The 25,046-nt window shown below is 43.5% G+C and overlaps 1 protein-coding gene across 13 annotated transcripts in view; it reads right to left on the bottom strand.

Moving 5' to 3' along the window:
• The window catches only part of CBFB (core-binding factor subunit beta), a 650,211-nt gene that overhangs the window by 239,890 nt on the left and 385,275 nt on the right, over positions 1–25,046 (bottom strand). For all 13 annotated transcript variants that reach the window (XR_004539111.1, XM_033940717.1, XM_033940718.1 and 10 more), the window contains one exon: positions 4,773–4,868. Coding sequence is in view for 12 of the 13 variants with exons in the window: in XM_033940717.1 (XP_033796608.1) it covers positions 4,773–4,868 (96 nt within the window). In the remaining variant the exon portion in view is untranslated. The remainder of the gene's footprint in view (positions 1–4,772; positions 4,869–25,046) is intronic.

The following is a 25,046-nucleotide window of genomic DNA, read 5'->3' as shown; positions in this document are numbered from 1 at the left end:
TGACCTGCGCATGACACTACTGCTGGGGAACTGTGCTCTTGAGGGGAGAAACCCCCGGCGCTAGCAGGGCCGTGATTCCAGAGAATTCCTTGCAGTCCTTGTTAATCATATAAGACTCAAATATAAATTCAAGAGGAAACTCCTGGCCCTGACATGCAAACGACCAATGCGGATGTTGTTTAGCTCCTTTTCGGGGGTTTTCTGCCATATCATGGCTGTGTTTCAACAGGAGACTGAGGGGAAAAAGTGGAAACTCTTTAAGTGTCCAAGACTGAGAAACTCAACCAATGAACGTGGAACACTATGTATAGTGTATAATGTATTTTAAACAGAGGAAAAAGGACCTCAAAAAACCCCTAAGTCACAATCAATAAAGTTATGAACAATCGGGGTTAGGTTTTCATCACTGGTCCAAAAACTCTGTATATTAATATCTTTCTTTTTTAAAATTTTATAATGCAATAAAAATATTTTATAATATATCTTAATATTTGAATATTGTAAATTCTCTAAATCACTTAAAGAGCAAGTTGAAGCCGGCAAATATTGTTTTAAGGCTTTCTATAATATGAATTGAACCAGGCACTTATCTTGATTGCCCAACGGAGGCCCAACCGTTTCGCTCAACGGGCTTCTTCAGGGGTAACGATAAGAGATAACCTTGTGCCGGTACTATCTTTGCTCAAAAGTTCTTAAAAAATGAGAGAAATAGAGAAAAAGAAATAACATTATAACGATATATTAACAACAAATAAGGACATATGTATTTCAATGATATATTAGTGCGTTGACTGCTGATGAAAAATTTTTTTAAATAAAGCCGTAGGCAACAAAAATAAATAATGAAATACAAACGCTTTTGATAAAACATGTATCGTGTCGTCAGTCTAACTATGTATATTTTGTTACCGACAACATTTATAAAGATGTATATCACCCATAGTTAAACAAAGCTCAAAAGCCGTTTTAACCATATATTAAAGATACATCACATTTTTTGAACATCTTGGAAAAACTTGGAGATGGCCACTAACAATATCTCATGGTCACCCTGGACATCAATTCACTTTACACTTCCATCCCCCAGGACGAAGCGATCGAGGTAATTCGCCAAGTATTTGAATCCAGGCCACGTCCACATTTGGTTCCGTCCAAATTTTTGGTGCATCTCACCAGAATAGCTATGACAGAAAATCATTTCTTATTTTTAGACAAAATGTATGTCCAATTGTCTAGTGTTGCAATGGGGGCCACTTTTGCGCCTTCCATTGCATGCATCTTTATGAACCAGTTTGAAGATGACTGGATTTGGTCATCTCCGTTTGTCTCAAGAATCAAATCCTGGCATCGATACATTGACGACATTTTTCTTCTGTGGTCTGGTAGTGTTTAAGAATTTCTAAACTTTTTTCGATGGTTGAACACATGTAATGATCACATTCAATTTACCTATACTCATTCTTATTATAACATTAATTTCTAGATGTAAATATTACTCAAACAGAGCAAGGTTTCAACACCAAAGTATATCAAAAAACCACTGACCGGAACTCTCTTTTACATTCCACAAGTTGTCATCCATCTGGATGTATATCAAGTTTACCGTATTCACAATTTTTACGATACAAACGTATTTGCAGTACTAATCAAGACTTCAAAATTCAATCAAAAACGTTAAAAGACAAATTTATCAGACGAGGATACAATAAAAAGAATTTGAAATCAGCATACAACAACCGTGAAATCAGCATACAACAACCGTGCTTTACTACTCAGTCCCTCATTAAAACATCAAGAGCCTCAGGACATTTGTACTTTTGTTTCCAAATACAATAATGCTAGTCCAAGAATCACTAGTACTGTTAAAAAACATTGGAGAATCATGCAAACATTAGACGTATTTAAAAACACTTCTTTACGTAGCTCATACTCTCGGGGAAGGAACCTCAAAGATGCTAAGTCCATCGGAATTGAAGATCACTAAGTCAAAGACATCGATTTTGAAAGGCCATTATAAATGTGGCCATTGCCTGAACTGTGAGATTATGTTACAATCTGATCATTTCATTAATCCATTTGATAGCAAACTTTATACCACACATTTTTTCAGTAATTGTAACAGCACCTATATCGTTTATCTTCTAATATGTCCTTGCAACAAATTATATGTCGGGAAGACCATCAGAAGTCTCAAAATAAGATTAACTGAACATCGTTCCAATCTCAAAAGGACAAAAGTCGAAGCACCTTTAGTTGCTCACTGTTCAGAATTTCACCATAAATTTCATCAATTCAAATGTTGGGTCATTGACCACATTCCCAAGTCCACAAGGGGAGGAGATCGAAACAAACAACTTTTATGCCGTGAACAATTGTGGATATCTAGACTACATTCACTGGAACCTTATGGACTTAACAGCCATATTGAATGGCATGCTTTTTTCTGATTTTTCTCCATCTGATTTTTTTCCAATTTTTTTGTATCTTTTCTGCTTTTTTGTCATTAGGAGCAGTTTGATTTTGGTAGTTTTATTCACTTACAACTAATCATGTTTTTCAAATACGTTTTATATTAAATATTATCAAGTTAACAATGTCTTAACGTCTTTTCGAACAAATATGTTAGTTTACCTTTAAATTATGTGAGGCAAACGCAGCGCCATTATTGATGACGTTATTTTATAATTTGATTGGCCAAAAAAGCCTTGGCGTCCTGTTTAAAAACAGGCGCCATTTTGATCATAAATTGTTGCTAGTAAAGAAATACGCAGCTACCCCGCAGGCAAGTTTTATATTTCAAACTTTTAAATTATGTATGATTATTTATACATCTTACAACGTGGTAAAACTGGTTAAAACGGCTTTTGAGCTTTGTTTAACTACGGGTGATATACATCTTTATAAATGTTGTCGGTAACAAAATATACATAGTTAGACTGACGACACGATACATGTTTTATCAAAAGCGTTTGTATTTCATTATTTATTTTTGTTGCCTACGGCTTTATCAAAAAAAATTTTTCATCAGCAGTCAACACACTAATATATCATTGAAATACATATGTCCTTATTTGTTGTTAATATATCGTTATAATGTTATTTCTTTTTCTCTATTTCTCTCATTTTTTAAGAACTTTTGAGCAAAGATAGTACCGGCACAAGGTTATCTCTTATCGTTACCCCTGAAGAAGCCCGTTGAGCGAAACGGTTGGGCCTCCGTTGGGCAATCAAGATAAGTGCCTGGTTCAATTCATATTATAGAAAGCCTTAAAACAATATTTGCCGGCTTCAACTTGCTCTTTAAGTGATTTAGAGAATTTACAATATTCAAATATTAAGATATATTATAAAATATTTTTATTGCATTATAAAATTTAAAAAAAGAAAGATATTAATATACAGAGTTTTTGGACCAGTGATGAATACCTAACCCCGATTGTTCATAACTTTATTGATTGTGACTTAGGGGTTTTTTGAGGTCCTTTTTCCTCTGTTTAAAATACATTATACACTATACATAGTGTTCCACGTTCATTGGTTGTGTTTCAACAGGGACACACTTGCACTGCTCTCCAGATCAAATTTGAATTTTTTTCCTGTTCCTCAGACCAACTGGGTACTAACAGTCCCCTCCTCCCCAAGGGACCAGAGGGTCTAAGCCAATGACTCCCACTCCACCTCCCTCATGTGCCATGCAGCAAGTGAAATACAGATGCTCCGTGGACTACCATCCACCACAAATAGGGCATGAATCCGAAGTAGCCTGGCCTTAGTTCATCCCTCCTGTTTTTAAGCAAAAATGAAGTGTTTTGAGGCAAATAGAGGCTTTTAAATTCAAATCTGGAAATCCAAGATGGTTGCTGCAGCAACAAATTTAGTGCCAAAATTAGCCTGGATAAGCTACATTGAAAAATACAACAAAATAGTGATTTTGGGACTATAGAGGAAGAGGAACCTCTCTCTAATTCCAGAACCGTTCACCCCCACCAATTTGGTTTGTCAGGTTGTCAGACTGATACTTACTGTGCTCTGTGCTGGGAACTGCAAGAATGGAAACTGCAAACAGCTTACAGGAAGAATCATTGCCTCAGCTGCTTCTGACTGCTTCTTGAGCCTAACGCACAACCGGAGATCTCAACCCCCACCAGATTAAGTGCATGCAAACAGGGGGAGAAACAGTCTGTCCCTATCCTGGAAAAAGCTGTCAAGGAGAACACAGTCTGTACTCAAGCCCACTGTGGATAAAGCTGAGGCAAGCCTTGCTCCCAAGGGAACAAACCCTGAGCCCCCAAACTGTTAGCACAGGCTGTCCACTTGGGTGCACTGCAAAGCAGTCTGCCCTTTTGGACGCAGACCCTCGACTTCAGTCAGAGCTGCCCACAAAGAGGATCCTCTGCAGCACCAAAAGCCTCGCAAACTTAGGAAACCCCTCCACTTCCCCAAATTTAGATGAAAATAAACATGAGCACAAAAGACAAGCTCCTACTGTCTCACTTGTAGGAAGGCAACTGAGGAGCCCAGCCCAGAGTTAAGGGAAAAGGAACAAAAAGAATGCAAATGAAGTTCCCTATAACAGTTCTTGCAAGAAGAGGTTGATTACTCACAGGTTCAGGAGTAGAGTGTCGTTCTAGAATTAAATAGATATTTAAAAAAAAGTGAAGTAGGATGTAGACACAACCAGTTCATGGGTAATGAAAGCAACCTTGTAGTTAATTAAGTATTTTGATGAGGAAACAAACCAGTTACTGCCAGAAGGGCCATAGCATGCTCACCTCCATTTCCTCACGATGAGACCTGTCTCTGTCCTCAAATTCACGGTTCCTTCGCCGAGCCTCCTCAAACGCTTGTTGCGCCAATGCATCCTCCTGCTATTGAGCCACAAAAGGGACAAAATGTAACAGAAGCTGGCCGTGTATATTACATGGATACAGAGAGCAGAACGACTAACAGTAAAATTCTGAAATCTAAAATTTCTGAATCCAAATTTGGACGCTTTTTTATTTTTATTTTTTTTACAAATCAAATAAGCAACACACAACTTTTAAAACAGTCATTCCTAACCCAGTCCTTGGGGCATACCTAGTCCCATCAGGTTTTCCACAATATTCATGAGATAGATATTTATGCAATTCAGGCAGTGCATGCAAATTTAATCTCATGCATTGTCCTCACGCAACTACTGGGCACCTGCACATAAATGGAAGAAGGTTTGCCACAACAACAAAAGGAGGAATAAGAGGATGGGGCAAAAGATAGCAGAAATGGGGGAGGGGGTTTGCAGGGGAGATCGTATAGGGAGCAGAAAGCATTAGATAAGAAGTTAGTGGGACACCACTAGCTCTCTCTTTTAGTCATCTTGCTTCATGAGTTCTCCCACTTGGCCTTCCCAAAAATCCAGATAGTAATTGCTGACAGGAGTTGAACAACGTAGCACACAGCTTACAACACTGTGGGCCAGATTCACTAACTTGCCCAATCGGGGCCGATTTGCAGCAGGCCGACTGATCAACAACGGGTCAGCATGCTAATGGGGGCGATCGGAGGAACGCCCAACGACCACATGGATTGCTAGTGAGTGATCCTGACGCATGCGCAGATCATCTTCTGTGCCTGAAGATGGGTCTGCACATGCGGGGTTGGGGGGTGGTTTGTCTGTCTGTGAAGTGGGTTTTTTTTTTAAATTTTTAGACTTTTTTTTTTACTCACGAGCCCATGGTTTTAACCCATGGGTTTAAAGCGGATTAAAACCATGGGCTTGCACTGTGGGGCGGCCATCATTATTTTTAGGGGCAGAGAAGAGAGCGAGCTAGACGGCAAGCAGGAGAAAATAAATAAAATAAAATCTGATGGGCGGGAGAAGGTAGAAGAAACTTCTCATTACTTTGAAACTCGTAACTTTTTTAATAGTAGCACATGATATGGTCAAACCACCAATTTTAAGCAATCTATCCTCTGGTTTCCGATATTAATCGGGGCAGAGAGCAGGATTTTTTCTCAAGCGACTGGTCCTATATGTGTAATTAGGCCCCTTAAAATTCAGAAAAATGGACCCAGACACTTTGCATTAGTTTCAAATGACTGATATCCTGGTTAATTAGAAGCACAATCTACAATTTTGAGTTCAGAGGAAGAGTGGTGCTTCACATAGTAATATGAAGGCAGTGGGGAAGGCAATATTAATATGGGAAAGCATCTAAACTCAACAACACATGAAAAGTAATGAGCATAAGTAGTAAAGAAAACAAAGTTCTTGATTTACAAATCCTGATGTTTGAGGAAAACTTGGATATTGTTGCATTGCAGAGATATAGTTCGACGATTCTCAAGAATAGGATAAGACCATGCTAGGCTATAATCTTTTCAGGAAGTAAAGGAAGGGTCAAAAAGGTGGAGGAATTGCACTGTATGTGAAAAATATCAGTGTGGTAGAAATTCAGGAAACCTGGGGAAAGGAAGAAGCTATATGGATCATCCTGAAAAGATAAGATGGAACCCGTATCTACATGTGTATTATCTACAGACCTTTGGCACAAAGAGAACGTGGACAAGGATCCAATTGACGATATCTGTAAGCTTGGACTGAAAAGAGAGGTGCTGTTGCTGGGAGATTTCAACTTACCTGATGTGCATTGGAACAATCCATCAGCAGAATCGGAAAGAAGCAGCAAGATCTTGGATGTTTTGCTCAGACAAATGGTAATGGAACCCATGAGGAAAAAGGTGACTCTGGATCTAGTGCTCATAAATGGAGGAAGTGTTTCTAATGTTCAAGTGGGAGCCCACCTAGGCAATAGTGATCACATGATATGGTTTGATAGAACAACAAAAGTGCAGATGCACAAAACTCAAAGTACTGGATTTCAGACATGCAGATTCTGGCAAAATGGGAGCATCGGTAGGCATAGGGGAAGTGGAATGGCAGTGGCCCAAGCTGAAAGTTGCTTGAAATATGACAATGGAACTTTATACAAGGAAAGTAAACAGAAACAGAAAGCCTACTATATATGGTTCGCCAAACAAGTTACCAAAAAAAAAAAAAAAAAAGGGCAAATGAAGCCGTGTTCAAGAGACAGAAAAACGCAACAAGAGTATCTCACAAAATATTACTGGATTAAACTCGAAGTGAAGAGGGATATACAACTAGCAAGCGTGCAGGCAGAAGAAAAAATGGCCAATGATGTAAAGAGATGTAACAAGGCCTTTTTCAAATATACTGGGGAAAGAAGAATATCTAGGAATGGAAGTATAAGACTGAAAGATAATGATAATAGCTATGTGGACAGTGATGAGGATAAAGCTAATGTGCTAAACAAATATAGTACTTCTCTTTGATGTTCACAAAAGAAAATCCTGGAGAATGATTACGGTCAACTGCCAAGGGTATAGTGGATACTGCACTGTTCATGGAAGAAAATGTTTGCAAACAACTTGAAAATCTGAAAGTGGACAATTCTATGAGGTTGGATGAGATATATCCCAGTATCATGAGGGAACTCAATAGAAATCCTGGTGAGACCTCTTATTTATTTAATAGATGTTTAGAAACAGGAGAGGCTCCGTGGGATGGAGACAAGTTTTTGTGATCCCTCTTCACAAAAGCATGGACAGGAAAGAAGTGGGAAACTCTAGCCTGCTAAGCATCACATAGGTGGTAGGAAAAATAATGGAATCGCTGTTGAAAGAACAAAAATAGTTAATTTTCTAGAAGCCAAAGGGTTGCAGGATCTGAGGCAACATGGCTTTACCAAAGGAAAATCCAGTCAAACCAATCTGATTGATTTCTTTGATTGGGAGACCAAAAAAACTGGATAAAGGACATGTGCTAGGTGTAATCTACTTGGATTTCAGGAAAGCCTTTGATATGGTTCCTCACAGAAGACTCTTGAATAGAGAATGACACGGAGACAAATTTGTCTCCGTCCCTGCAGGAACTCAATTTCCCCATCCCCGTGAGTTGTCGCTGTCCCTGTCCCATTCCTGTAACCTCTGCTTTAACCAAACAAGCCTCAAACAATTATGATTTTAAAGTGTTTAAGGCTTGTGCAGATAAGGATGCAATACTTGGCTCACAACCTAAAAAATGGGAAATTCCTCTCTAATAATGGTCACATAATAATAACCCCAATTCTAAAAAATCGTAAAGAATCTTCAGCCCTAATATCCAACTACAGACCGGTAGCATCCATTCCGTTTATTGTAAAAATCATGGAGGGATTGGTACACACCCATCTGATGGATTATCTTAATCAATTCTCTCTCCTACATGAAACTCAATCCGGTTTTAGACCTTTATTCAGTATGGAGACAGTAATTGCGGCTATCTTAGACAATCTGCGCCTACTATTTAGCAAGGGCCTCAATGCCCTAGTCATGCAATTTGATATGAGCTCAGCCTTTGATCTGGTAGACCACGGGAAACTGCTACAATGCCTAGACGCTATTGGTATCAGGGATGAGGTGTTGAACTGGTTCCGTGGCTTCCTTATATCCCACACCTATCAGGTACGTTTTAATTATGAGCTTTCCGACACCTGGAGCAATCCATCCGGTGTGCCACAAGGGTCTCCACTATCCCCATTGCTTTTCAACGTGTACATGTACTCACTGGGCACGCAAATAACCCAGCTGGGGATAAAATTATTTAGTTATGCAGATGACTTTACAATTATCATCCCATTCGCTGATTCTATCTCTGAAACTATTCCCAAAGCTTCAGAAGCCATAAACATGATGGAGCAATGGATGACAAACTTTAGGCTCAAACTTAATTCAGAAAAAACGACATTCTTCGTTGCTTCACCACATCCGCTTGACACCAAAATACCACTATGTATCAATAAACTTAGTTACCCTATCCAGCCCACCATAAAGATACTAGGTGTAACTCTGGATCAATGCCTAACCATGAAAGACCAGGTGGACTCCTTAATCAGAAAGGGATTCTTTACTCTCTAGAAACTCAGATTCATTAAAGCTTACTTCGATACATCGGCATTCAGAACCCTGGTCCAACCCCTCGTACTAAGTCTACTTGACTACTGTAACATCGCCTTTTTGGCAATTTCCCAACAGAATATGCGACGTTTACAATTGATGCAAAATGTAGCAGTCAGACTGATCTTTGGGCTAAAGAAATTTGACCACGTGACACCCTACTACCGGCAGTTGCAATGGCTGCCGATGGAGGCACGCGTAAAGTTTAAATTCGCCTGCTTCTGCTGTAAAGCACTACATGGACTTGCCCCTAAATACATAACTGACCTTTTCTCCTTCTCAGCCAACTGACACAAGAGAAGCTCACATTCCAACTTCATTTCCCCCCTAGTAAGAGGTTGTAAACTGAAAAAACACCATGAACACCTTCTCTCACACCAAGCAGCAGCGTGGGGTAAAGACCTAGAACAATTGCTTTCGCCCACTACTTATGAGGAATTTAGGAAACGTCTAAAAACACACCTGTTCCTAAAGCATCTAGACAACTGATCCACTCATCTCTCTCCCCTCAATAGCGATTAACTTGTCCTATTGATCACTTTCTCCTCAACAATGGATTTCCTGTCCTATTAATTTTCTTTCTTCCACCCCTCTTAAAGTCAATCAATTTGTACCTTTGCTTAATCTTTTGTAAACCGCATAGAACTTCACGGTACTGCGGTATATAAACTGTTATTATTATTATAAGGATGGAGCTTGCAGGAATGGGGCAGGGACAGGAAAAGAACTTGCGGGAATGGGGAAAAATTTGTCCCTATGTCATTCTTTACTCCTGAAAAAGATGAGAGGGCAGAACTTAGGACCCAAAGTGATGAACTGGATTGGAAACAGATTAACAGCTGACATAGGGTGATGGTAAACGGAATTCACTCAGAAAAAATGAAGGTGAGCAGTGGAATACCTCAGGGGTCAGTACTAGGGCCGATTCTGTTTAATATATTTATGAGAGACTTCGCTGAAGGGTTAAAAAAACACATTTGCCTTTTTGTGGATGATATGAAGATAGAAATCATGAGAAGAGATCTCCAAAAATAACATAACATAGTAACGACGGCAGATAAAGACCCGAATGGTCCATCCAATCTGCCCAACCTGATTCAATTTAAATTAAGAATAATGGTCAAAGGTCTGGCAGTTAAATTTTAATACAAACTACAAAGTGATGAACTTTGAGTACAAAAATCCAAAGGAGATGTACTAGATTGATAAGAACAGCTCAGGAGAGAGACCTTGGGGTGATGGTATCTGAGGATCTCAATGTAAAAAAACAATATGACAAAGCAATGGCCACAGTCAGAAATATGCTAGGCTGCATAGAGAGGGGTACAAAAGAAAAGAGGTGATGATGCCCCCATAGAAATAGTTGATGAGGCCTCATGGAGTATTGTGTTCAGTTTTGGAGGCTGCATCTTGCTAAGGATGTAAAAGGTAGAAGTGGTTTAGATAAAATTGTCAAAATTAGAATGGGGTTTGCACCACAGTAAGCATGAGGAGGGGAGGCTTGACCTGAAGGTGTACACAAGGTATACTTCATGGAGGAAAGGAGAGACAGGGGCAATAAGATACAGACATTCAAATATTTGAAAGGTATTAATATACAAACAAACCTTTTCAGAGGAAGGAAAGTGGTAGAACTTTAAGACATGAATTTAGATTGCATGGGGCAAAGCTGATTCAGGAATAACGTCAGGAAGTATTTTTTCATGCAGAGGGTGGTAGATGCCTGGAATGCCTTCCCATGGGAATTCAAAAATGTGTAGGATAAACACAAAGGAATCCTGTACGGAAGGCATGGAACCAAACAAGTTTAGCAGTGATTAGATGGCAACATCAGTAATTGAGAAGCAAAGCCAGTGCTCAGCAGATTTCTACAGTCTATGGCCTGATCACAGCTGGATAGATTCAGTTTCAATAGTCCGAGAACAAGGCCTGACTTCTAAGGTCTATGTCCCTATCATGGCTAGAGAAATTTAGAAGGAATGAAAAAGGACTTCAATTACTTTCTTCAGTAGTTGGAGAAAGCACAGTTACTTACCATAACAGGTATTATCCGGGGACAGCAAGCAGATATTTTCATATGTGGTTGACATCATCCACGGAACCTGGTAAGGACAGTGCAAAAGTGCACTATCACTTTTAAGATTTTGAAGCTTCTAGACTGCCCACATCGTGCATGCATGACTGCTTTCTTGCCCGATGTCAGCCTAGCATTGCTAGCAGTCAGCATTTTCGGTTGGCCTAACTAACGTCAGCAAAGGCCTATGGGACATTATATCAATCTGACTCTGAAATGTTGATGCAGATAGACCCTAAATACTCCTGCACAGAATTCACATACATTAAGCATCCAGCCAGACTGGATTATTTATCAAAAAGATAGGCTACTTGAATGGGCAGAGGGCGAAGAGAGGGAGATCGCGGCGGCGAGAGTTAGCTCCGCTCACCGCGTCAGCACCAGCGACATCAGACGGCTTCCCCCTTAACAGGAAGGAGCCGCGGCACGTAGAACTTTAAGGGCCGCGAGAAGAGAAGGCAGCAGCGGCGAGAAGGCAGAGGACGAAGAGAGGGAGATCGCGATGGCGAGAGTTAGTTCCATCCACCGCATCAGCACCAGCGATATCGGCCGGGATCCCCATTAACAGGAAGCCAATGGCGCGCAGCCATTCGGCACGCGGCGAAGGCGAGCAGCAAAGGCGCTTGCCTTAGCGAGAGCACCTTTGCGAAGGGCCTTGAGAAGGACCGGGTCGCTAAATCCAGAAATCCCAAGCAGGACAGCAAGGTAAGTAAGTAGCAAGAGCGGAAGGGGGCATACTCATACAAGCAAGTATAGGCAAAGGGGCAGCAAGCACAGAGGACAAGGAACAAGTAGACCCAGGAGAACCACACCCACACACAAACACAAACAAAGGGAAGTGGCAGGCAAGGAGAGCATAGAAGATAAGCGGCAGGGACAGAAGATAAGGAAGGGGTAGGCCTAGGAGGTAGCACACGAGCATACAATCAGAAGGGCAACAGCAGGCACAGAAAGTAGCAAGAACAGGAGGGAGACTCAAGAGAGAGCACACACAAAAGATAAGGAAGAGCCAGGCACAGGAGAATGCCAGCAAGGGTGCCAGGACTCCTAGAAGGCAGACAAGTATGGCAGCAGAAGGAACCCGGAGGATATGCTTCCCAGTGTACTGCACGGCCTGCAACATGTAGGACTACCTCCCCTCTGGGTGGCAGTCATATGTGTGCGGACGATGTCAGGAACTGTGGAGCTTGAGGAGTGAAGTCAATCGACTGAAGCACAGGATCCAGGAGCTGGAGGGACTCTACATCTCAGAAGACCCATTCTAGACAGCCGAAGACCCTTCACGAGAGAGGCGCATCGAGGAACAAGTCAGGGAGCTAGAGAAATTCATCGAAAATGCCTACAGGAGGGTGGAGGAGCAGGAACACGAGCAACGCAAGATCGAAGAAGACGCACAGGACAGAGGACAAGAACCATTTGACGCCACGGTAGAAGGTATCCTTAGAGAAGTCTCGCAGAAAAAAGATGCAAGATTTCACCAGGGCCTAGAGGGAGAAGAAAAGAAGAGCACCAGGGACACAGACCTGCATCTGCAGCGGAGACTGAAAAAGGGGAAATCTGCAATCTTGGTGGGAGACTCAATCCTAAGGCAGGTAGACAGTCACATAGCGGGAGGGAGAGAGGATTGGCTAGTGACCTGTCCCCCAGGAGCAAAAACGAAGGACATCGTCGACAGAATTGAAAGAATCCTGAAGGGAGCTGAGACGGAAGAGACAGCAGTGATAGTCCACGTCGAGACCAACGATGTCGCCAGGAGAAACTACAACCAAAATGCACTTACTGAACAGTTCAAGACCTTAGGAAGGAAACTGAAAATGAGGACCCAGAGGATAGCCTTCTCAGAGATCCTGCCAGTACTGAGGGCAGAAGCAAGGAGGCAGACGGAACTACAATCAATAAATGCGTGGATGAGGAGATGGTGTGAGGAAGAGGGTTTTCTCTTCGTGAGGAACTGGACAACATTCTGGGGCAAGAACAAGCTCTTCAAGAGAGATGGACTACATCTGAGCATGGTGGGGACTAGACAACTAGCAAATAACGTCAGAAGAGCAATTGAGCAAGCTTTAAACTAAGTAGAAGGGGAAAGTCGACAGCTGACCTGGTGTCGACGTTTCAGAAGACAGTATCCCAAGAAGATACTGAGTGGGAAAAAGGCTGGGAAGACGCAAATGGCAAACAACAGGAGCTGAAAGAACAAGGAAGCCAGACGAAGCGAGAGGAGGATAGGAGGAGCGCACTACAAGGGGAAGTCAACATAGAACAGGATGAAGGGAAGGAACAAGAACAGGAGGAAGGGAAGGAACAAGAACAGGTCAATAGGAATATGCCACAAGGGGAAGACAAAATAGACAAAAATCAGGAGTCAGCAAGTCAGGAAGGGGACGGAAAGAAAAACGAAGCACAAGAGAAAATAACAAGGAAGAGTAAATACCAGGACTTGAACTGCATGTACACTAATGCAAGGAGCCTAAAAAACAAAATGGGGGAATTAGATGTCATGACCAATAATGAGAGGCTAGACATCATAGGGATCACAGAAACATGGTGGAACGAGGAAAACAATTGGGACATAGTTCTGCCAGGGTTCAAGCTCTACCGAAGAGACAGGACATATCAGAAAGGAGGAGGAATCGCACTATACATCAAGGACACCATTAAATCAATCAGTGTGGACGCGGCAGCAACAAATGACCAACTGGAATCCCTATGGGTTAAAATACCAGGAAGGAATGGAACCGAGATAAAGATGGGACTGTACTACCATCCACCTGAGCAATCTGAAGCAAATGATACAGTAATGGAAACCGAATTGAGGCGGGAATGCAAGAACATTAACACCATAGTTATGGGAGACTGGAGTCTTGGAATTTCAAAATGCACAAAGGAAACGGAGTTCCTGGAGGCTGTACGAGACTGCTTCATGGAACAACTTGTCAAGGAACCAACGAGAGGGTCAGCGATTCTGCATCTAATCCTCAACGGGCTGAAAGGACCCGCAAATGGAGTGGAAGTAGTGGGACCTTTAGGCAACAGTGACCACAACATGATCCTATTCAAAGTGGAAGTAGGGTTACCAAAGGGAAAGAGAACCATTGCACAATGTTTAACTTCAAGAAAGAGAACTATGACGCTATGAGACGAATGGTGAGAAAAAAACTCAAAAACAGCACCAAGAAAGCGCAGACTGTGGAGCAAGCCTGATTCTTATTCAAAGACACGGTAAACGAGACGCAAAATCTGTATATACCCAGATTTAGAAAAGGATGCAAAAAGAATCATGCAAAAGACCCAGCATGGATAACAACAGAAGTAAAGAAAGTGATAGGAGACAAGAAAAGGTCGTTTCGGATGTGGAAAAAGGATCAAACTGAACAAAATTGGAAAGAGCACAGGAAGCAACAAAAAGAGTGTCACCGAGTGGTCAGAATAGCAAAGAAAGAATACGAGGAGAGACTAGCTAAAGAAGCACAACATTTTAAACCATTCTTCCGATATGTGAAAGGAAAGCAGCCGGCGAGGGAAGAGGTGGGACCTCTGGTGAGGGCAACAGGAAGGGAGTGGTGAAGGAGGAAAAAGAGGTGGCTGACAGACTAAACACGTTCTTCTTGTCCGTCTTTACAAGAGAAGACACATCCAACGTGCCGGAACCGGAAAAAATCTTCAGGGGAGTTCAAGAGGGAAAACTATCATGCATGGAGATAAGCCTCAAAGACTTACTCAAGCAGATAGATAGCCTAAAAGCTGACAAATCTCCGGGCCCGGATGGAATCCACCCAAGAACACTGAAAGAGCTCAGAGACGAAACAGTGGAGTTACTGCAGCAGATTTGCAACCTAACCTTGAAAACAGGGGTAATCCCAGAGGACTGGAGGATAGCGAATGTTACACCTATCTTCAAAAAGGGATCAAGGGGCGACCCAGGAAACTACAGACCGGTAAGCTTAACCTCAGTTCCGGGAAAGATGGACGAATCCTTGATCAAGGAAAGTATCAATGAGCATTTAGAAAATAATAATCTGATTAGAACAAGCCAGCATGGTTTCTGCAAAGGAAGATCATGCCAAACTAACCTACTACATTTCTTCGAGGGGATAAGCGAGCAATTGGACAAGGGTGACCCCCATAGACATTGTATATCTCGATTTCCAAAAAGCCTTTGACAAGGTACTCCACGAGCGCCTACTGAGGAAACTGTGGAGCAATGGGGTGGTAGGGGACGTGCACAGATGGATCAGAAATTGGCTGGCGGATAGGAAACAGAGGGTAGGAGTAAAGGGACACTACTCGGACTGGAAAGGGGTCACAAGTGGGGTCCCACAGGGGTCAGTGTTGGGACCACTGCTGTTCAATATATTCATAAACGACCTGGAAACAGGGACAAAGTGCGAAGTTATAAAATTTGCAGATGACACAAAACTCTCCAGTAGAGTCAGAACTGTTGAGGATTGCAAATAATTACAAGGAGACTTGAACAGACTGAGTGAGTGGGCAAAGAGATGGCAGATGAGCTTCAATGTAGAAAAATGTAAGGTCTTGCATGTGGGGAAGGGGAACCCAATGTACTGGGGGAAGGCAGCCTAGAAAAAGACTTGGGGGTATTGGTGGATAGAACAATGAAGCCAGCGGCGCAATGTGCAGCAGCCTCAAAGAAAGCAAACAGAATGTTGGGCATAATCAAAAAGGGTATCACTACCAGAACGAAGGAGGTTATTCTACCATTGTATCGAGCGATGGTTCGCCCACATCTGGAGTACTGTGTCCAGTACTGGTCGCCGTGCCTTAAAAAGGATGTGGCGATACTCGAGAAGGTCCAGAGACGAGCGACAAGGATGATAAAGGGCTTGGAAAACCTTTCGTATGCTGAAAGGTTGGAGAAAGCTGGGGCTCTTTACACTGGAGAAGCGGAGACTTAGAGGGGACATGATAGACTTATAAAATCTTGAAAGGCATAGAAAGGTGGAGAAGAACAGATTCTTCAGGCTAACCGGGCCAACAAAAACAAGAGAAAAATTGAAAGGAGACAGATTCAAATCGAACGCTAGGAAGTTCTTCTTCACTCAGAGGGTGGTGGACACCTGGAATGCGCTCCCAGAGGAGGTGATAGAGCAGAGTACAATATTGGGCTTCAAAAAAGGATTGGATGACTTCCTGAAGGAGAGGGTATTGAAGGGTATAGGTACAGGTACTAAATGAATAGGGGACAAATAATTTAGGTAAGGACCAATTACATGTCACGGACCTGGGGGGCCGCCGCGGGAGCGGACTGCTGGGCGCGATGGATCCCTGGTCTGACCCGGCAAAGGCAATGCTTATGTGCTTATGGGACAAAGAAGCCAGAGACTAATCCCATTTACCATGCCTGCAAGTATCACACCTTCCTTATCAATTAAACTAACCATTGTTTTAAACAGTTTACAAATTATAAACAGAAAGATACTGGGAAATACAATAGTTTCTACCTATAAAAGCCTCCTCTCTGCAACACCCCCTCTCTCTCTCTCTCTCTGTCTGGAACATCACCCCTCCCCTCTTTCCTCTGGACTCTGTAAGGCAGGTAAACTGTCTTTTCTCTCTCATTAATTGTAATGCATGATGTATCTTTATAAATTCTGCTTTTCTGTAATATTAAGCTTATTTCTGCACAATATATATAGTCTTTATGCAAGCACTCTTAGTGGACTTTGTCAGTAATTTTACTTCCTATGAATCTTCAACGAGGGTATCAAACCCGGGACCTGGTGGATTGTAAGTCTGCTTCAACATTACCCATCCAAACTTTACATTTTGGGAGCTCGTCTCGGTTCTTCCTGAAGATTTTCATCTGGTTAAGTAGAATTCAATTTTTTCTTGTATGCATTGTGCAATTGGTAGGATTATAGGCTGCATAGACAAGGTGAGAAATGGTATTTTACACTCAAAAATCCTTGTAAAGTTTTGATTGAGTCTAGACAGAGTGAGAAAGGAATTGAAAGACCTTGGGCAACCCTTAAATTGTGTTTTAAACTGGATGACACATTTGTGAAAAGTTTCAGAAATATTTTCGGTTTTATACTTGTGAGATTTTACTATCAAAAGTCTTTGTAGTTTCACCTGTGCCAGTTTGCATTTTATGATTTGCTATTATAGGCTTGCCAGAGTGTGTTGCATGTAAGACAATTTGGTTAAATATTTGAGCTGCTCTGAAGAAAAGCATGATCTAAAGTTAAAGCAGTCACTCAATTAAGACACGCCACATCTGTACTAATAACTTTTACTTTTTATTACTTGGTGCTTTTAATTCTATTTCTTTGTTAGTCTCTGCCCTGATGAAGGCCCAGTGCAGACTGGATTGGAACTGGCATCTCTGTTCTTCTAAAACTTCTTATATTTTTCCTGCTAAACTTCTGCCTGTAAATTTCAGGTAGTAACCTTTGTATTTAACGTGTGGGCAAGTGTGGGCATAAGTGTATTCTTTATGCCGGTGACTCTTGCCTAACACGCTTTAGCTAATATTTCTACCTATCACTAAAGTCTCCCTCCTTCATAAGTGGAAGCATTTCAATCTCAATGGCTACACACAGACAGGGCCATTTAGAAGGCCATATAAATATATGAGCAAGACCCATGTACCAAGGCAGACTTCTGCAGCCTCAAATATGGATGCTTTTGATTTTCAAGAACTTAGATATTGTACAGAAATATTTTGACAGGAAGGGATGCATGGTACGATATTCAGAAACAAATGGTTAATCATTCTCAGGAGGTGCAAAATCTATATATACCGCGTATCAACAAGGGATCCAAGAGGAAAAAGAACAAAGAACCGGTGTGGCTCACTGTAGTGGTGAAGGAAGTGATCAGAGACAAGAAAACTTTGTTTAAGGAATGGAAAAGGTCAAAAATGGATGAAAACTGTAATAAGCACAAACAACATCAACGCAGGTGCAATAAGGCAATAAAAGGGGCCAAAAGAGACTACGAGGAAAAAATAGCCAAGGAGGCAAAAAACTTCAAGCCATTCTTTCAATATATTAAGGGGAAACAACCCGCGAAGGAAGCGATGGGACTGTTGGATGACCGTGGAATAAAGGGAGTGCTAAATGAGGACAAAGCAATCATCGACAAACTGAACACATTTTTTAAGAACATAAGCAGTGCCTCTGCCGGGTCAGACCACAGGTCCATCCCGCCCAGCAGTCCGCCCCCGCGGCAGCCCAACAGGTCATGACCTGCCTTAATCACCAGAAGGGGCCCCCTTGCCCCCTAGGTTTCTCATCGAAGTCCTATCTTCCCATCAAAGTCCTAACCCTTCGGCCATGCACCTGCACGACCTGGTGAGCTGTCTATACTTATGCAACACCCCAGCACCACCCTCAGTACCCCACGATCCCCTTTTCCCTCAGGAATCTGTCCAATCCCTGTTTGAATCCCTGGACTGTACTCTGCCGGATCACTTCCTCCGGGAGCGCATTCCATGTGTCCACGACCCTTTGGGTGAAGAAAAACTTCCTTGCATTTGATTTGAACCTATCCCCCTTCAGTTTCTCTGAGTGCCCCCTCGTATCTGTCGTCCCTTTTAGTCTGAAGAACCTGTCCCTGTCCACCCTCTCTATGCCCCTAAGTATTTTGAAGGTCTCTATCATATCCCCCCTGAGCCTCCTCTTTTCCAGAGAGAAGAGCCCCAGTTTATCCAGCCTCTCGGCGTATGGGCAGTTTTCCAGCCCTCTTACCAGTTTCGTTGCCCTCCTTTGGACTCTCTCAAGAACTGCCATGTCCTTCTTGAGGTGCGGCGACCAATATTGAACGCAGTATTCCAAATGTGGGCGCACCATCGCTCGATACAGCGGCATGATGACTTCCCGCGTCCTGGTTGTTATGCCCCTCTTGATGATGCCCAGCATCCTGTTGGCTTTCTTCGAGGCTGCTGCACACTGTGCGGATGGTTTCATGGATGGATCCACTAGCACACCCAAGTCTCTCTCAAGTCCGGTGTCTCCCAGCAATCCCCCCCCCCCCCCATTTTATACTCGAACAACGGGTTCTTTTTCCCTATGTGCATGACCTTGCATTTATCTACGTTAAAGCGCATCTGCCATTTGTTTGCCCAGTCCTCCAGCTTGTCGAGGTCCCTTTGCAGTTCCTCACACTCCTCCCTGGTCCTAACTCTGGCGCAGAGTTTGGTATCGTCTGCAAATTTTATAACCTCACACTTTGCCTCCGTTTCCAGGTCATTTATAAATATGTTGAAAAGTAGCGCCCCAGCACCGATCCCTGCGGCACACCGCTCGTGACTCCCCGCCAGTCAGAATATTGGCCCTTTACTTCGACCCTCTGTAGTCTGGGGCGAAGGCAAGCGGCAAAGGCACTCGCCTTAGCGAGAGCGCCTTTGCGAAGGGCCTTTGAGAAGGGACAAGGCAACGGAGTAAGACAGAAGGGTAAAGAAGCGACAAGTACAGAAGGAAAGCACAGAAGGTAAGAAAGAGACAGACACAAAGGGCCAAGCCGTTCACACAAGTATAACAAGCAGGCAGAGGGAGAGAGGGAGAGAGAGGACACCAGCGGCTGGTAGAGAGAGAGAGGACCCCAGCAGCAGGTAAAGAGAGAGAGAGAGACACCAGCACAGAGCACCAACACAGAGAGAGAAGAGACAGAGAGGACACCACCAACAGGCAGTGAGCGAGAGGACACCAGAGACAGTTAGTGAAAGAAAGAGAGGGCACCAGCACAAAGAGAGAGTCAGGGAGGACACCAACAGCAGATAGGGAAAGAGAAAGGACACAAAGCGGGCACAAGTCACAAGTAATCTCAACTGATATCTTAAAGAAGGAACAACAATGGAAGCAGAAGGAAGCCAGAAGATGAGCTTTCCAGTGTTCTGCACAGACTGTCATATGTACGACTATCTCCCCTCAGGGAGACAGTCGTATGTATGCAGTCGGTGTCAGGAACTGAAAAGCTTGAAGAAGGAGGTCAAGCGACTAGAGGACAAGATTCAGGAGCTAGAAGGATTTCACGCCATGGAGAGACACATTGAGGAGGAAGTCAGGGAACTCGAGAGATTCATTGAAGAGGCATACAGGACGAAGGTGGAAGAGAACGAACTTCAGATGAAAGAAGAAGCTACACGGATACCAACACGCAAGGGAGAGCAAGAAGAAGATTACCTCAAGGATGACACCCACAGAGGACTATCGCAAGAGGGGGAGATTTTGGCTAGTCGAGGCCCAAAAGAAGAAAGAGTGAAGTACATTGAGGACATTGACCTGAGACCGAAGCGAAAATTGAAGAGAGGAAAGTCAGCGATCCTAGTGGGAGACTCGATCCTTAGGCATGTGGACAGCCACATAGCAGGAGGGAGAGAGGACTGACTGGTGACCTGCCTTCCGGGAGCAAGAACCAAGGACATCGTGGACAAAATTGGAATGATCCTGGAAGGGGCGGAGACAGAAGAGACTGCTGTAGTGATCCACATCGGGACGAACGATGTCAGCAGGAGAGACTACAAAAGAAGCACGCTGTTAGAACAATTCAAGATTCTGGGAAGAAAGCTGAAGATGAGGGCCCAGAAGATAGTGTTCTCAGAGATCCTACCAGTACCGAGGGCAGATGTGAAAAGGCAGGAGGAACTACAATCAATAAATACGTGGATGAGGAGATGGTGTGAGGAAGAAGGATTCCACTTCGAGAGGAACTGGACGGCGTTCTGGGGCAAGAGCAAGCTCTACAGGAAAGATAGACTGCACCTGAGCGCAGCAGGAACTAGACTCCTAGCAAACAACGTCAAGAGAGGAATAGAACAGGCTTTAAACTAAGAAGAAGGGGAAAGCCGACAGTTGACAAAGGGTCGACGATTCGGAAGACGGTATCCTGTGAAGATACCGAGGGGAAAAATGGCTGGGAAGGAACAAGGAACAAACTGCAGGAGTCGACTAACCCAGAAGAAGTGGTTACAATGTCTGCAGCAAAAGAGAAGAAAATATGGACCGAAGCACAGGGAAAAGAAAGGAGGACAGCAAAATACCAGGATCTAAAGTGCATATATGCTAATGCAAGGAGCCTAAGAAACAAAATGGGGGAACTAGAAGCCTTGGCCAACGCAGAAGACATCGACATCATTGGAATCTCTGAAACATGGTGGAATGAGGAAAGCAAATGGGATACAGCACTACCGGGATACAAGCTCTATCGCCAGGACAGAACAGGACAAAAAGGAGGTGGAATAGCCCTATACATAAAAGAAGGCATACAATCCACACAAATGGACACAGCATAGACGGCCAGCAACCCGGAATCTCTATGGGTTAAAATACCGGGAAGGAAAGGGCCTGAAATAAAGATGGGCCTATTTTATCGCCCACCGGGACAAACCAGAGATATCGATGAGGAAATGGAAGCCGAGATGAAGCGTGAATGCAAAAGCGGCAACACGGTTCTTATGGGAGACTTCAACTACCCTGGGATAGACTGGAGGCTTGGAAGCTCGAAATGCACTAGGGAGAAAAAATTCCTGGAAGCTACACAGGATTGTTTCATGGAACAGCTTGTTAGAGAACCGACGAGAGGAAATGCCACTCTGGATCTAATCCTAAATGGGTTAAGGGGACCTGCAAAGGAAGTAGAAGTAGTGGGACCATTGGGAAACAGCGATCATAATATGATCAAGTTCAAGGTTGAGGTAGGAGTGTCAAAAGGCAAGAGATCCATTGCGACAACTTTTAACTTCAGGAAAGGAAACTACGAAGCAATGAGGGAATTGGTAAGGAAGAAACTTAGGAACACTTCCAAAACATGGCTAACGGTAAATCATGCCTGGTCCTTCTTCAGGGACATGGTGAGCGAGGCGCAAAATCTGTATATCCCCAGATTCAGGAAGGGGTGTAAAAAGAATCGAACAAAAGACCCGGCGTGGATAACCAAAACAGTGAAGGAAGCGATAGGCAATAAGAAAAAATCATTCAAGAAATGGAAAAAAGACAAAACTGAGGGGAACTGGAAAGAGCACAAGAAGCATCAAAAAGAATGTCACCGTGAGGTTCGGAAAGCCAAATGAGAGTATGAAGAGAGGCTAGCCAGGGAAGCAAGAAATTTCAAACCATTCTTCAGATATGTTAAAGGGAAGCAGCCGGCTAGAGAGGAAGTGGGACCGCTGGACGACGGAGACAGGAAGGGAGTGGTGAAGGAGGAGAAGGTAGTGGCAGAAAGGCTTAACATGTTCTTCTCATCTGTATTTACAAACGAAAACACGTCCAACATACCGGAACCTGAGAAATTCTTCAACGGAAGTCAGGCAGAAAAATTAACATCCTTAGAAGTGAGCCTTGAGGACGTTCGTAGGCAGATAGAAAAACTAAAAACTGACAAATCCCCGGGTCCGGATGGCATACATCCAAGGGTTCTGAAGGAATTAAAGGAGGAGATAGCGGAACTACTGCAGCAAATTTGCAACTTATCCCTGAAAACAGGCGAGATCCCGGAAGATTGGAAGATAGCCAACGTTACGCCCATCTTTAAAAAGGGATCAAGAGGTGATCCGGGAAACTACAGGCCGGTGAGCCTGACTTCGGTTCCGGGGAAAATGGCAGAAGCACTGATAAAAGAAAACATCGATCAACATTTTGAAAAAAATGAACTTCTGATAACAAGCCAGCATGGTTTCTGCAAGGGAAGATCGTGCCTAACGAACTTATTGCACTTCTTCGAAGGGATCAACAAACGGATGGACAAAGGAGACCCCATAGACATCATATATCTAGATTTCCAAAAAGCCTTTGACAAGGTGCCCCATGAACGTCTACTCCGGAAACTGAAGAACCATGGGGTGGAAGGAGACGTACATAGATGGATCAGAAACTGGTTGGAGGGTAGAAAACAAAGGGTAGGAGTGAAGGGTCACTACTCCGACTGGAGGAGGATCACGAGTGGTGTCCCGCAGGGCTCGGTGCTCGGGCCACTGCTATTTAATATCTTCATAAATGATCTAGAAACAGGAACGAAGTGCGAGATAATAAAATTTGCGGACGACACCAAACTATTTAATGGAGCTCGGACTACAGAGGACTGCGAAAAGTTGCAAAGGGACTTGAACAAATTAGAAGAATGGGCGGCGAAATGGCAGATGAAGTTCAACATTGAAAAATGTAAAGTATTACATGTGGGGAGCAGAAACTCGAGATACAACTATACAATGGGAGGGATGTTATTGAATAAGAGTACCCAGGAAAGGGACTTGGGGGTAATGGTGGACATGACAATGAAGCCGTCGGCACAGTGTGCAGCGGCCGCTAAGAGAGCGAATAGAATGCTTGGTATAATCAAAAAGGGAATTACAGCCAGAACGAAAGAAGTTATCCTGCCGTTGTATCGGGCGATGGTGCGCCCGCATTTGGAGTACTGCGTCCAATATTGGTCGCCGTATCTTAAGAAGGATATGGCATTACTCGAGAGGGTTCAAAGGAGAGCAACACGTCTGATAATAGGTATGGAAAACCTGTCATATTCTGAGAGATTGGAGAAGCTGGGTCTCTTTTCCCTGGAGAAGAGGAGACTTAGAGGGGATATGATAGAGACTTACAAGATCATGAAGGGCATAGAGAGAGTAGAGAGGGACAGATTCTTCAAACTTTCGAAAAATAAGAGAACAAGAGGGCATTCGGACAAGCTGAAAGGGGACAGATTCAAAACAAATGCTAGGAAGTTCTTCTTTACCCAACGTGTGGTGGACACCTGGAATGCGCTTCCAGAGGACGTTCTAAGGCAGAGTACGGTACTGGGGTTCAAGAAAGGATTGGACAAATTCCTACTGGAAATGGGGATAGAGGGGTATAGATAGAAGATTACTGCACAGGTCCTGGACCTGTTGGGCCGCCGCGTGAGCGGACTGCTGGGCACGATGGACCTCGGGTCTGACCCAGCAGAGGCATTTCTTATGTTCTTATGTAGTCTACCTGACAACCAGTGCTTGATCCATCTGTGTACATCCCCGCCCACCCCGTGGTTCCACAGCTTCCTAAGCAGCCTTTCATGTGGCACCTTGTCAAAGGCCTTTTGAAAATCGAGGTAAATGATGTCTATGGGTTCCCCTTTGTCCACCTGACTGGTTATTCCCTCAAAGAAGTACAGAAGGTTTGTCAGGCACGACCTTCCCTTACAGAATCCGTGCTGGCTTGTCTGTATTTACCGAAGAGGATATACATAGCATACTGGAACCCATCAGGCTATATGCTGGAAACGAAAATGGGAAACTGACAAGGTTGACCGTCAGTCTAGAAGAGGTATGCAGGCAGATAGATAGGCTTAAGAGCAATAAATCCCCGGGACCGGATGACATCCATCCGAGGGCCATGAAGGAACTGAAAGGGTCTATAGCTGAACTGCTTCAATTAATAGTCAACCTGTCAATCAAATCGGGAAAGATTCCGGAGGACTGGAAGCTGGTGAATGTTATGCTGATCTTCAAAAAAGGTTTGAGGGGGACCAGGGAAACTACAGACTGGTGAGTCTGACCTTGGTATGGGAAAGATGGTACAGGCGCTGATAAAAGGACCACATCATTGATCACCTTGACGGTCACGGGCTGACGAGGACCAGCCAGCACGGTTTCAGCAAAGGCAGATCTTGTTTGACGAACTTGCTGCACTTCTTTGAGGAAGTAAACAGGCAGATAGACAAGGGTGACCCAGTCGACATTGTATATCTGGATTTTCAGAAGGCGTTTGACAAGGTTCCACATGAACAACTACTTCAGAAAATTGCAAGCCATGGAATGGAGGGTGAAATACTCACGTGGATTAAAAACTGGCTTAAGCATAGGAAACAGAGAGTTGGGGTAAATGGACAATACTTGGACTAGAAGAGCGTCACCAGTGGGGTGCCGCAGGGCTCGGTGCTTGGACCCGTGCTCTTCAACATATTTATAAATGATCTGGACATTGGTACGACGAGTGAGGTGATTAAATTTGCGGACGATACAAAGTTATTCAGAGTAGTGAAGACACAGGGG

This window comes from Geotrypetes seraphini, chromosome 4, assembly GCF_902459505.1.
Source record: "Geotrypetes seraphini chromosome 4, aGeoSer1.1, whole genome shotgun sequence".
NCBI classification, from domain to species: Eukaryota; Metazoa; Chordata; class Amphibia; order Gymnophiona; family Dermophiidae; genus Geotrypetes; species Geotrypetes seraphini.
The sequence above is the reverse complement of the archived record's forward strand: the minus strand, read 5'-3'. Positions and strand labels throughout refer to the sequence as shown.